This window comes from Lissotriton vulgaris, chromosome 2_1 (assembly GCF_964263255.1).
Source record: "Lissotriton vulgaris chromosome 2_1, aLisVul1.2, whole genome shotgun sequence".
Taxonomy (NCBI): Eukaryota; Metazoa; Chordata; class Amphibia; order Caudata; family Salamandridae; genus Lissotriton; species Lissotriton vulgaris.
Window position 1 is genome coordinate 1,326,489,402 of NC_141687.1, and position 12,573 is coordinate 1,326,501,974.

The following is a 12,573-nucleotide window of genomic DNA, read 5'->3' on the forward strand; positions in this document are numbered from 1 at the left end:
AGTGTCCTCCATTTATTGCAGTATTATACCTCTACTTGTACTTTGTATGCTTTTGTAACCTGCACACGTCACTTTTTTCTCTTGTAATGCACCGTTTGCTACCTCTTGCATTTTGTTTGCTCACGATTGTCACTTTTGCCTCATGTAATGTAACGTTTGCTTTTGTAATTTGTTCACTTGTAATGTTCTCATGTATCAGTTCTGTTCCTATTGTGAAGCGCTCTGACGCCTTCGGGTAAAGTCCGCGCTATATAAAAACGCATAAATAAATAAATTAATTCCTTCTTTAGCAGACACCCCCATGCTGAGAGTTGGACCCGTCCGATGTGGGATATTCTAGTGGTTTTCCTCTGAAACTGCTCCCGCCTCACGCACCCCGGTGTGGATTTCGGACAGGTCCTCTTGGGAGCAGAAATGTGGCTTTCAAAGCCTTGCGATGCTCTCTCGGGGGCTTTTCTTGGACCCCCTGCATCTCTAGCTGCTCCGCCGCGGGAGGGGAAGAGTTAACAGGCCGGCAGCCCTGATTGGCGGCTGGGGGCGGAGACTTCAGATTCAGACCCTGCGCTTTCCCAGGAGGAGCTGAAAGTTTCTTGGAGAAGCCCGCGGGACGGAGTGAAAGGAGGAGAAGGAGCCGGGGGCGCTGGGGGAGCACAGAGGAGCCACGGAGGGGGCTCTGGAGCTGTGACAGGGTCACCCAGGAAGCCCCGAGCCTGGCACACCCTCCGCGGACCCACGGGCAGGGCGAGTCTGCGCGCCGGGCAGTAATCCTCTTAACCTGTCAGCCAGGAATGCTGAGACACAGAGGGGTTCATCGGGGACACTTCCTCGGCCTGGGGAGGACCGTGCACCCCGATCCCTGACCACTGGAACAGGGTGCCCCCACCGCACTGCACGCTCTGCCCCGCAGCACGGGAAACCCGAGTCCTCTCCTGTGCCCTGCACCGGGAGCTGGCACCCACGCCCTGCCCCACGCTGCACAGCATCGGGAGCCGCGGGCACGGAGCCCGGCCTTGAGAACTGCGCATCAGCATCGGATACATTGTGGAAACAAGCCACCCCAACTCTGCAGAGGATCACACGGTTCAGGACTGGGCATCACGGCAACGCCGGCTCTGGATCTTCCCACACTGCCCAGGCGTTGACGGGACGGCAAGGGTGGGATAGTACATCCCTGCCCTGCGGGATCACCCTATACCGGACCGGACAGGTCTGTCATTGTTGCCCCTCTGTCGGCCTTGTGGTAGGCAGTATAGGAATTGTACAAGGATTGACAGGGTATGACTACTCTCATGGGGATCTGGAGCTCTGTCTTTCTTGGAGTCGCGTGACTTGTGGCCCTCTGCACCTTGTGGGCCCTCTGCTGCACCTTGTGGGCCCTGCACCTTGTGGGCCCTCTGCTGCACCTTGTGTGGCCCTCTGCACCTTGTGTGACCCTCTGCACCTTGGGTGACCCCTCTGCAACTTGGGTGACCCCTCTGCAACTTGGGTGACCCCTCTGCAACTTGGGTGACCCCTCTGCAACTTGGGTGTCCCCTCTGCAACTTGGGTTACCCCTCTGCAACTTGGGTGACCCTCTGCAGCTTGTTTGACCCTCTGCGACTTGTGTGACCCTCTGCGACTTGTGTGACCCTCTGCGACTTGTGTGACCCTCTGCAACAAGGTACCACGGCGGCGCATTACTCAATAGCTGGAAGCCCGATGCTGCCTCCAACCTCCTTCCATCTGGGATCTCTCTGAGGCGGCCTCCCGGCAACCTACTGCGCCTGTCCCCCCACCTCGGTCACCATGCAGCGGGGCAGCAGGCTGCCCCTGCACCTTGTGACCGCCCTCCTGCTGCTGGACTCGCTGCTGCCTCCTGTCAAAGGTAAGCGCGCCTAGGAGTGTTTAGAGAGGACTTGACGTGTACATAGTATATTTGCATCAGGCCATTACTACCCGTGCTCGGGCCGAGTTATTAAAGGGGGCTCAGCCATGTGGGATTGTATTGAATCAATTGATTGATTTGTCTGAGCTAATGTTCTCTCTAAACATACAAGAATATCTCCCCTAAAAAGAGCTCACCGTAACTGGTAGAAAGTGCAGTTAAGGTAATGGTGGAATGTATTTTTGACCGATATGCCTGTATGTATCCTAAGTTATTTTTGCTCTTTTCAGCAGTTTGCCCTTTTTATGATTTATTTGTATTTTGAAAAATGAAGCTAATACTCGTTTTTTTCGGTATCTAATTACAATAAACGTCCAGTCTTACTTCGATGAATTTTAGCCACACCTGATATATCCATTCACATCGGTGAAAGTAAAATCTGCTTTCTGTTTCCATCTTTATTTAAAAGTAATTACAGACGGGTGATTGGATGTTTTTCTGGCTGCATCAATAAAGGAACAAATCTGCGAGCCTTCATTAATGCGCACTGGTCTCCGCACGGAGACGCCAGGCTGCTGCTGCTGAACGCGTTCCAAAGTTACACGGGGCTTTGGCCAGACTTAGCCCGGAACACAGAGCTTCACTCGCAGGAGCAGCCACTGGCCAGCGGCCGTTTATTAACCACGGAAACAAGGCAGTGTGGGCAAGTCTGGGACGGCTGGTACTGTAAACTGGCAGACTCCAGGAAGCGGGGAGCGTTGCGCACATACCACGGTGCCCACAGCTTTCAGCGACCCGGGCCTCTGCCCTGCCTGACCCAGCGTGCCTCCTTTTTATTTTTTAAATGTGGGTATTTGCATTGTTTTCAGAGCAAACCACCCCCACCGAGGGGGCGTGGCTATATCTTTCAGCTGTAGAGAAAAGTGTAATGGAAACACATTTCTTTAAAGGAAGTGCAGAGATCAGAAAGCGAGCCATAGACGGGTCAGAGCGTTGCGGGGCTCGGTTTGTTTTTCAGAGGAGAGAAGAGGGTTTATGCGTAGACTGCAGAGCATTTCTGTAATGAAGCTGTCAGGTCCCGGACCTGGAGGGAACCTTCCAGGGCAAATGAGAGCTGGGGAATGGGGGTGACCAGGGATGGGGCAGTGTGGGAGTTCTCAGCACTGAAACCACAACTGTTCCATTTCGGCTGTATGAGCAGCATGACCAGGGCTTTAAGTGGGATGCAAAAAGTGTGGGGTCTTTAAAAGGGGTGCAGCCTAAGTGATTAAGGGCGTGGCTTAAACACATAAACTTAATTTCACTGATTCCCATAATGTACCCCCAATCTATATTTTGGCTTCACTGGGAGTATTGTTCTTGCTTCCAGATATATAATACAACAACTTATATACACCTAGAACAATCGGTGGCACAGGTGTGGTTGGTGTGGGCCGCCCCGGGTGTCATCACTGAGGGGGGGGGGGGGGGGGGGGGGGTGACAAAATGGCAAAAAAATGTGTTTTGAACACATATTTTTGCCATTTTGTCAAGCCGGGGGTGACTAGAAATTTTCCGCACCTTATACCACCTTACCCTGCTACGCCACTGAGAACAATCCAGGACTACTGGCTTTGTCAATGGTTGCTAACTGTTTAAGGTAAATGAGTGACAACAATTATTTTGTTGTAATATAATATTCTGAAATCGTGAGACTGTGCATTAAACATGACTGGGTCTGTGGAAGGGGTCGTGGTCCTCAGAGTGCCTCAGTTGCTTTAGGTATGTTCACTTTACGTTAGACAAGTGCGCCTTTTTCTCTCCAATTCTTGGCCATCTTGCATATCCTACACCTCCTCTCTTTCCGAATGCACTTCCTCGCTTTGTTTTCCCTTTACGACCCACAAACACATAACGCACGACTCCCCTATAAGAGCTGTATTTGTTTCTTTTTTACTTTTGCTTGCCACTATTTTGACAACTGTGATAGCTCCTTGAGACAGATTTGCGCAGAATCACAGTTGCAACTTGAATACATGACCATTTTTCTGTGTTCTGCAGAGAGGCCAAGGGTTGGATGACCATGTATTCTGAACACCTTTCTGGCCTACCATCAGGCTCTGTCAGAAACTCGCACTGCCTTCAGTTTCAACTCTAGAGCTCTTAATCTTGGGCATTTATAAACAAACATGTTTTTGGGCAAAGCAGCCATCTGCGTTCGTTTTCTGCACCCCATGGCATTGTAGTTTTGCAGAAGGGGCCATAGATGCTCGTGAATCCCCTTCTGTAACACAGATAGTGCTGATGCACAATTAGGACCAGTGCTATCTTGAGAAGACATTCCCTCACTTGCTTGGGGGCGTAGCCCCATGAAGATGAGGGAATCGTTTTGCCTTTGCACCCCTGCCCTATTATAGATTTAAGCCCATAAGCACACAGGCCTTTGGGAGGCACACTGATAGTGCACCACAAAACAGTGGCTCAACCTAAGTCTGCCGCTGCAGAGTAGCCACCTGGAGGTGGCAAGTGACATTCCCCTGCAGGCGATGCAGTCACTTAACTCCACCCGGCTATGGTGGAATCTCTGTCACCACTTTTAGTCCAGGTTGGGTGCCGCCTGCACTGAGGAACATGGAGTGGCTGAATAAAGCAGCCGCTCCGTATTTCACTAATGCTCTTGCCCCAGGGTAGCCAAAAGTTCGCATCTGCCCTAGGGACAGCACAGTAATTGTAATATGTCACATTGTCTATGTTTGAGCCCGGTATACCTGCTTAAAGGTGCACCTTGGCACAAACATACACTGTGCGTAATTTGGTCCCTAGAGGCGTCTCAGTTCAAAGTATGCACTATACAAGAGAAATATGCTCCATGAAAAAAATACAGAAACCCAACATCCTGCAAATAGCTAACATGCTTAGAAAATGCAAGATTATGTACTTGATTGTTATGTTACCTGATGAAATAGAATACAAATTGTTTTAAAAAGAAAATGCAAGATTAAGTAAACCATCTGAAACATAAAAATAAACTAAGTAGCTGACCTTGATTACCTTAATGTATTTTACATTAATTGTTCAGAAAATGATCAGTGTTAATTTTCTGTAAAATGAGGGTCATGAACATAGCTCTTCGCAAGGACCCATTTCAAATTTTGTTTTTAATTACTACTGGGTCTGAAGTCTGGCGGGACCCGTTCCAGTTAAAGCCCTTTGCTTGACACCCCCCCCTTACACTGTATTATATAAAGTGTGTGACTACTTCTCTCTTGTGGTTGCTTTGATTTTGCTTTTCCCCCATTATAAACACTACCTGTTAGTGCGTGTGGAGAATCTCTGCCCTGACTGCTGTTCTTCCGTGCAGCGCCTCGCGGGTCCCGCTTTGAGGGGTGTGCTGTCGTGGACCTTTGGACCCCTGAAGTTGTTTGATTGCCCAGGCGGAGTCTGCAGTGGGTGTGTGTGGGCAGGGCTGCGAGCTGCGGGACCGGGACTACCTCTCCCAGGAGTCCCCGCCAGCCCTAATTGCAATCATCTGGGCCGCTCTCCCTGCCTGCCCCGCCCCCACCAACGAGAGTCCCTATATTACCATTCTGTTATCCCCGCTGCGCGGGAGCGTCCCGGGAGAAGCCTGGGACAAGGGCGGGACCATCTGTGGCCGTCAGGGGCTGCAGGAGGCTGGGCTGGGCCACCCCTCTGACGCCTTTTGTATTGTACTGCTGTGTATCCACTCCTCCTCTTAGAACTGTTTGATAGTAAGTCACTTTGTAGATGCATTTTTGACTGTGAGTATAACTGACCTGGTTATCTCTTATTTTAATATTTTATATTTCATAGGACGGATTTAAAATATTTAAATACTTGCTCCCTACTTTATAAAGATGTCTACCTCCCTGCCGAACTCTCTGCCTAGTAGCGTAGGTATATCTATACTTGGGCCATTAGACAAATACTTCACCCGAGCAACAAGAGATATTGATAGGGAGATATTGCTAGCAGAGAAACGGGCAGAGCGCCGTCTCTCCATTGAACTCCTTAAAAAACAACCACTCCTTAAACCACATAAGGCTGTAATGAATGTACCATCACAGAATACCACACCTTTAGACACAGACCCTGAGCTGTTTAGCACCGATAATATTCCACTAATATTTCAAGACTCCCCGCCAGTATTAGCTGACATGGAAGTAATCTCAGACTCCAATACAACAGCTATATCTAATTCGCTTATAGATTTAAATACACCTTTACCAGTAGTTGAGGACCCTCACCCTAATAGTAATATTCCTTCTCCCGTGTTAAAATCCCAACTCGATGCAGTCGAGATATTAGATTCCCAACCGTCTGTTGTAGTTGGTACGTTACACGATAAATCACCAACTAAGGAGGATAGACGTGTACTCCGTTCACCACCAAGGAAAAGAAGGAGAAAGGGTGGGGTAAGAAAGGGGGGGGGAGTAAAAAAGGGGAATAGAACCTCATGCCTAGCTTCACATGAAACTGAATCTTTACTTAAGTCCCCCAATGTAGTAGGGAAGGATGATATATCGGGGCTATCATCTGTTAACTTGAAACCCATGCCTAATAAAGGGCTATTGGAGGCTATTGAATGCCTTCTAAAAGCTCTTATACTTCCACTTACGGAGAGAGTAAGAAGGTTGGGGGACAAATTGGACCAATTTCTGTCAGACCCCAAATCGACAGAAAATCCTAATCCAATTAATCGAAATGAGGCACGCCCGACAATAAAAAATTATTCTAATAAATCAACTGGGCCGCTTACAGTTACCCCTATACCTACAAATATGCCTGCTGATATAAATTCCACAGCGTCAACAGGCATAACAGCTACTAAAGCTACAAGTACTAAAAAGACCCAACCAGCTACCCTGTAAACTGTACACACCGGAAATGATCTCCCTAATAAGGCAATCCATACGCCTAGAGTAAAGTCTAATTATAGAAATATAGAAGACCTGCCCCCGGATTCGTCCAACTATGTCATTATCTTAACAGGTGTTCCTTCTGCGCCAGCAGGAAACGTAGAATCTAACATCCGTCTCAAAAATAAAGTTATCCACTGGCTGCGTAATAACAGACCGTTACCATCACACCTAAATGGTGACATAGTTTCTGTAAGACGTTGTAACTGGGTGGGCCGACGTCCAAAAGACATTGATGGGGACGTAATAATAGTTAACTTTAGGGACCATAGAGTAGTCACTTATATTAGTGACTGGTTCCCAGGGAGAAGTGAGGGAGGGGTATCATCACGAAACTTGAGCTACTTCTACCCAGAAGCGCTGATGATGCCCCGAAATAAACCTCCTACCTTGCATAGCTTGGATGTCCCCTATCGAACAAATCAAATCCCAAATTTTGTTGTCCCTAGATATCACAACAAGAACTTTGTCGTCCCCAGATATCACAATAATAATCTTACTCCTTTTTTTCCACTGACACATACAAGCAGGTATCCTTACCCACCTGACAACAACTATCACCCTATTGATCCAAAGGAGTATTGGAGCATTCCAATACATAATTTATTTCATCCCTTATCTGGTTTGGACGCAAATGAATGACTTATTCCAGCTACTGTCAATGTGGGATCTGTTTGTGACAATAAAGTAACAGAGATACTACATCCAACTAATTTGGGAGACGAAACAGCAAGGAAATTGATTCTAAATTGGGGAAATGCCATAAAAACTTCTGTACAAGGGCAAGTCACCTCTGGCAGGTCACCTAATGAGAACGGTCTATCTAAGAAGCTCTATGAAATTGTGGCAGACAAGGTAAACGACGAGGGGGGAGGGGGGGTATTGCGGAAACTTTGGAAGATAGTATGGTGCGTGATAATTTAGGGGTGATTAGAAGGTCTTGTGAAAAATGGTCCATCACATTCTGGAACATAGCCGGACTTAAGGCAAAAATAAAATTAGATAACCCAAGTTGGAAACATTTCACTAATAGTTGTGATGTTATATGTTTACAAGAAACATGGGCTGAGAAAGAATACCATATGTGCGGCTTTAAAACTATAACTATCTCTGCCGTAGGTTCAGCGCATGGTCGAGCAAAAGGGGGACTATGTATGTACATTTCCAACTGCCTTATTTGTAAAAAAATTGAGCTGTATTCCTACAATTGTTTTTATCATATCGTTGGGTTACACTTTAATAACTTTGTCTGTATATTAATAGTCAACTTTTGCAATAACATTCCTGTAGCAGATATAACTGCGGTGCTCAAAACCCTAAACATGAAACTCAATAGCATAAATAACAGTTCCCATAAACAGTTCATCACCATTTGGGGCGGTGATTTTAATTGTTCTTTATTTAAAAGATCAGGAACAGGCAACTGTGGATTAGCAATTTCTAGGGACAATAGGCCGACACAATTTGAACACACATTAACCGGAAATGCCCTAAACGAGATCATGTTTAACAACAATTTAGGGTTTTCAAATGAATTATGTCGCACCGAGACCCAATTTTCACCAACCTTTAATGGGAGAGGTTTGCTGTCCACTATTGATTTTATCCTCATTTCTTTAGGCTACAGGGATTGTATTACTAGTTATAAAGTTTTAAAATCCCCGTTAAGTGATCGTTTCCCAATTAGGATTGATTTAATGGACCCACAATTAAGAGTGCATAAAAGAGCTGAGGTCTTTTCTGAGAACTTAAAAATCACCAGACAGAATGGATATGCATTAAAATGGACTAGGGTGGTCCCTGAGGAGTTCCTTAGTAACCTAATTAGCGCTTGCAGTAAAAATTTCTCTGTCTGTTTGGATTTGGTATCTAATGACGTAGATATTGTAAGTAATTTCAGTGAAATAACTTCCTGTATAAAAAGAGGTCTTTGGGTAAACGTAAAGGGAAAAAAGACCCAAATGGAACCTAGAGGTTGGTTCAATACAGCTTGTAGTAAAGCCCATAAACTATTAAAATTGGCTCTGCATAAGCAAATTAGAAATCAGCCTCTGACAAGGTCCCTACGTAAGGAGTACAAACTCGCTCTAAAAAATCAGAGACAATTGATGAGAAAGGAAGCATGGACAGCCATCATGGAAGCTTCTGAATCTAAGGATATGACGGCCTTTTGGAGAGCAGTGAATGCTCCCTTTTTAAAGATAATACAAAGGCCCGTATGGAAATAGCAGTCACAGAGGAAGATTGGGTTAAGCACTTTGAAGCAATTTATAATCCAGCAGTAATTACTAATGAAACAGGGAGCGAAGTCATGTCTACATGTAAGAGCACCGAAGGGCTGCAACTTAACTTCTTACTGGATAAAGTAATCAGGGGTATTAACTCTAGCTTAGGAGGTAAGGCACCCGGCCCTGACGGCGTCCCTGTGGATATTTTTAAGAAAAACATACCGCTCTGGGCACCTTTGCTCACCAGAGTTTTTAATGCCGCATGTTCAATAGGTATGCTTGGCACTTGGTATAAATCAATTATTGTACCCATTTTTAAAAAGGGTGATAGAACAAACTGTGCTTGCTATCGGCCCATATCCCTGCTCGACTCTACCATAAAAATAATTGGCAGAGTCATTTTAGATAGATTGCATTCATGGGCAGAGGAACACCACATCATTAACGACCTCCAATATGGTTTTCGCGAAGGAGTCGGTACTATCGAACAAGCACTTAATCTATCAATATTGATAGAGAAGTATACTACGGCCAAGGAGGGAAGACTGTTCCTAACCTTTTTAGACTTGACATCTGCTTTTGATTTTGTTAATCACGGGAAACTATGGATTATTTTGACTAAATTAAGAGTGGATGTGAATATTATTATTAAATTCCTGAGAGATTTGTACAACGGGGCAAGTGCAATGGTCAGATATGGAAAGTATGGAGAATGCACCAGGGATTTTAGTATTGCGAGGGGTGTGAGGCAAGGGTTTGTCCATGCCCCATTTTTATTTTCTATCTATATAAATAATCTGGAGGATAGATTATTACAGGATTGCAAGGACATGCCCATTGCCTCAGCCAGGCGCATACCGCTCTCATCTACGCAGATGATGCCGTTCTCATGGCAAGAACTCCCACAGCCATGCAGACTATGATTTCCTCTTTTAGTACTTTCATGACTAAACTTGAGCTACAAATAAACTGTACTAAGACCTTTGCAATGAATTGTGGCAGCAACGTGTACAAAAAGAAAAGAAAAAAAATATGTATATAGGATCAATCCCTTTACAGCATACACCAACCTTTGTTTACCTGGGAAATGGAGCTGTGCGATCCATGCTAGGAATTTGCTTTTTTCCAAATCTATAATGGCCCTTAGGTCTTTTAGTAAAAAGATGGGTAACAAGCCACTTAAAGAGCTCTTATACATATATAAAGCCAGCTGTGTTTCAGTGGCACTATATGGGGCAGGAATATGGGGGGACTCAAATGTTAGTAGCTTACAGGTCACAGAAAACATCTTTCTACGATATCTTTTAGCCTTGCCAAAGAGTACGTCCAGTTACAACTGACACTCGGAATTGGGCATTCCTTACTTGGAAGACCTAATTAAGTTGCAACCGATCCTTTTATGGCATCGAGTTTGGACCAACGAGAAATGCCATCTAAACCGGGTAATTTTGGAGGATGTATTGAAACTAGATCAGGGGAAAAGGATAAAATGGTTGTGCTACATAAAAACTTTTTGTAACAATATCAAGCACCCTGAATTTTTTACTGACCCCACATCTATGTCCGACATCACCAGGAAAGCATTGAAACTCTTAAGCTTAAACTTCCTTGAGAATCAGAGGGAACAAATGGAATTGTTAAATAAGACTGTAAGTCCCCATCAGATGATTGTTAAACCAGGGATTATCCAGCCTTATCTAAACCTTCAAATGAAAGAACAAGAAAGGTTTCTGTTGACTAGATTAAGGTTCGGTATTTTGTATAGACTGCTGAGCTTTCCTGTTGTAAATGACTGGTCCAGGGTAATCTGCAAATGTCCGTATGACAATATCTCCATCCAATCGGACATACATATTCTATTTTTCTGCAGATTTTATGTGATACCTAGGAAAAGATGGCATATGCCTATTTTAAAATATATGAATATGAGACAGTGCCGGCCAGCATTTCTTGCTATACTACTTTTGGAGGACATTTTCTCAGTTGCTTCTGTTGCGGCATTTCTTAAAAGTATTTATTACTTACGTAAGACAATGATCATATGAATTGTGTAATTTTTTATCTTTTGGTGTATTGTGTATATTGTTTCTAAAACTTATTAGCTATGATGATATAACATATTTCATGTGATTTGATGTACTTTTATGGTTATTTGAAATATAACCAAATAAAGTTTTTGAAACTGAAACTCTACCACAAGTCCCAGAATGCAAAGAAAGACAGGACTGAAAGAGATTCTTATGCATAACGTGGATCAAATTACTTGTCTGACAGAAGTTCAATACTCTTCTGGTACTTCGAAACGCCAGCATGGATCTAAACTTTTAGGAATGTGCACCAGGAGCAAAGTAGCATGTGCATAATATAAGCCGGTGGAAGACCCCTGTTCTTGCAAAATGCTCTTCAAAATATTTGTTTTGTTAGGAGTTCAAAACTCAAATACTTTCACTGGTCCTTTGTGATGAACTCGGTCTGCCTCTTTGAAAAGTAATTCAACAACAGGTTTATTGTGTACGTAAAGGGGAACAGGATGTGTGTAAGTAAGAGAACACAGAGAGATTCCTTTTGACTTTATATTGGCCTAAGAATGTCGCCAAGGTCATTCCACAGTGCCATATGAACTTGTATTCTTTCCTTAGACTGATTGTGGAATTAAGTCAGTAAACCAAAACACTTGTGGATTACACCTAAAAACTGATGACACACAAATATGAAGGAAGGAGGGTGTCTGCTGTGACGTGTAGGTGGAGACTAGGTAGTTAAGGGAAGGGTCTTCCTAAATGGAAGATAGAGCGTTCACCCACCCAGATGGGTGTCATGCTTCATCAGTGGGCTTTACTCTTTCCGGGGCTCTTCCCTTCGTATATCATTAAATACAAAGCCGCACTGGAGCAGGGTTGAAGTCACTATCTTTTCCTGGTCCTGAAGAAATGCCACGGATCCCTCCTGCATTAATAGGCGTGACAAACGTCAAGCTTTTCAGTACACTTCACATGTGGAAACTGTCGCGGTCCATTACACACCTGTGACAGCCTTTTCACATTACCATTTTTTTTTAACCCTGGCAGAGTTCAGGGGGGTCACAGAACTCCAGGCCAAATGACCCGGTGAAACACAGCAACGCTGGTTACCCCATGACGTTCAGAACCAGCATTGCGGTAGTGTAAGAGTTGAGATCACCTTCTCTTTTTTACAACGGTCCTGAAGAATTACCACCAGACCCGCTGGGGCCTTTCTTAGGCAAGAAACATGTCGACGACTTGCACCAGATAGATCTGCAGGACCATTACGTTCAGGCAGGACTCGCAGTTTTTAGCTAGGTTAGTGCACCCTCAGAATAAAATTATTGCTAAGGGCAGTACTAGACCTATTTTAAACTACACTACCCTGTCCACATACCCTCACACACCCAACGGCTTCATCAAAAAAAGATCTCTGCTATAAAAACCCATTCGCGGGTGCCCGTCGGGCATTACAGCGCCGGCCCGATGAGGAGCAGGCCCAATGATGAAGCATGACATCCTTCGGGGTGTGTGAGGGCAATCCATAACAGGCCTTAACACTC

General features: G+C 45.0%; 1 protein-coding gene across 1 annotated transcript in view; it reads left to right on the forward strand.

Annotated features, from left to right (window-relative positions):
* Positions 1 to 581: 581 nt before the first annotated feature.
* The window catches only part of ITGB5 (integrin subunit beta 5), a 658,371-nt gene continuing 646,379 nt past the window's right edge, over positions 582 to 12,573 (forward strand). The window contains exon 1 of the mRNA XM_086957094.1: positions 582 to 1,864. Within this exon, the coding sequence (XP_086813220.1) occupies positions 1,786 to 1,864 (79 nt within the window). The 5' untranslated portion in view covers positions 582 to 1,785. The remainder of the gene's footprint in view (positions 1,865 to 12,573) is intronic.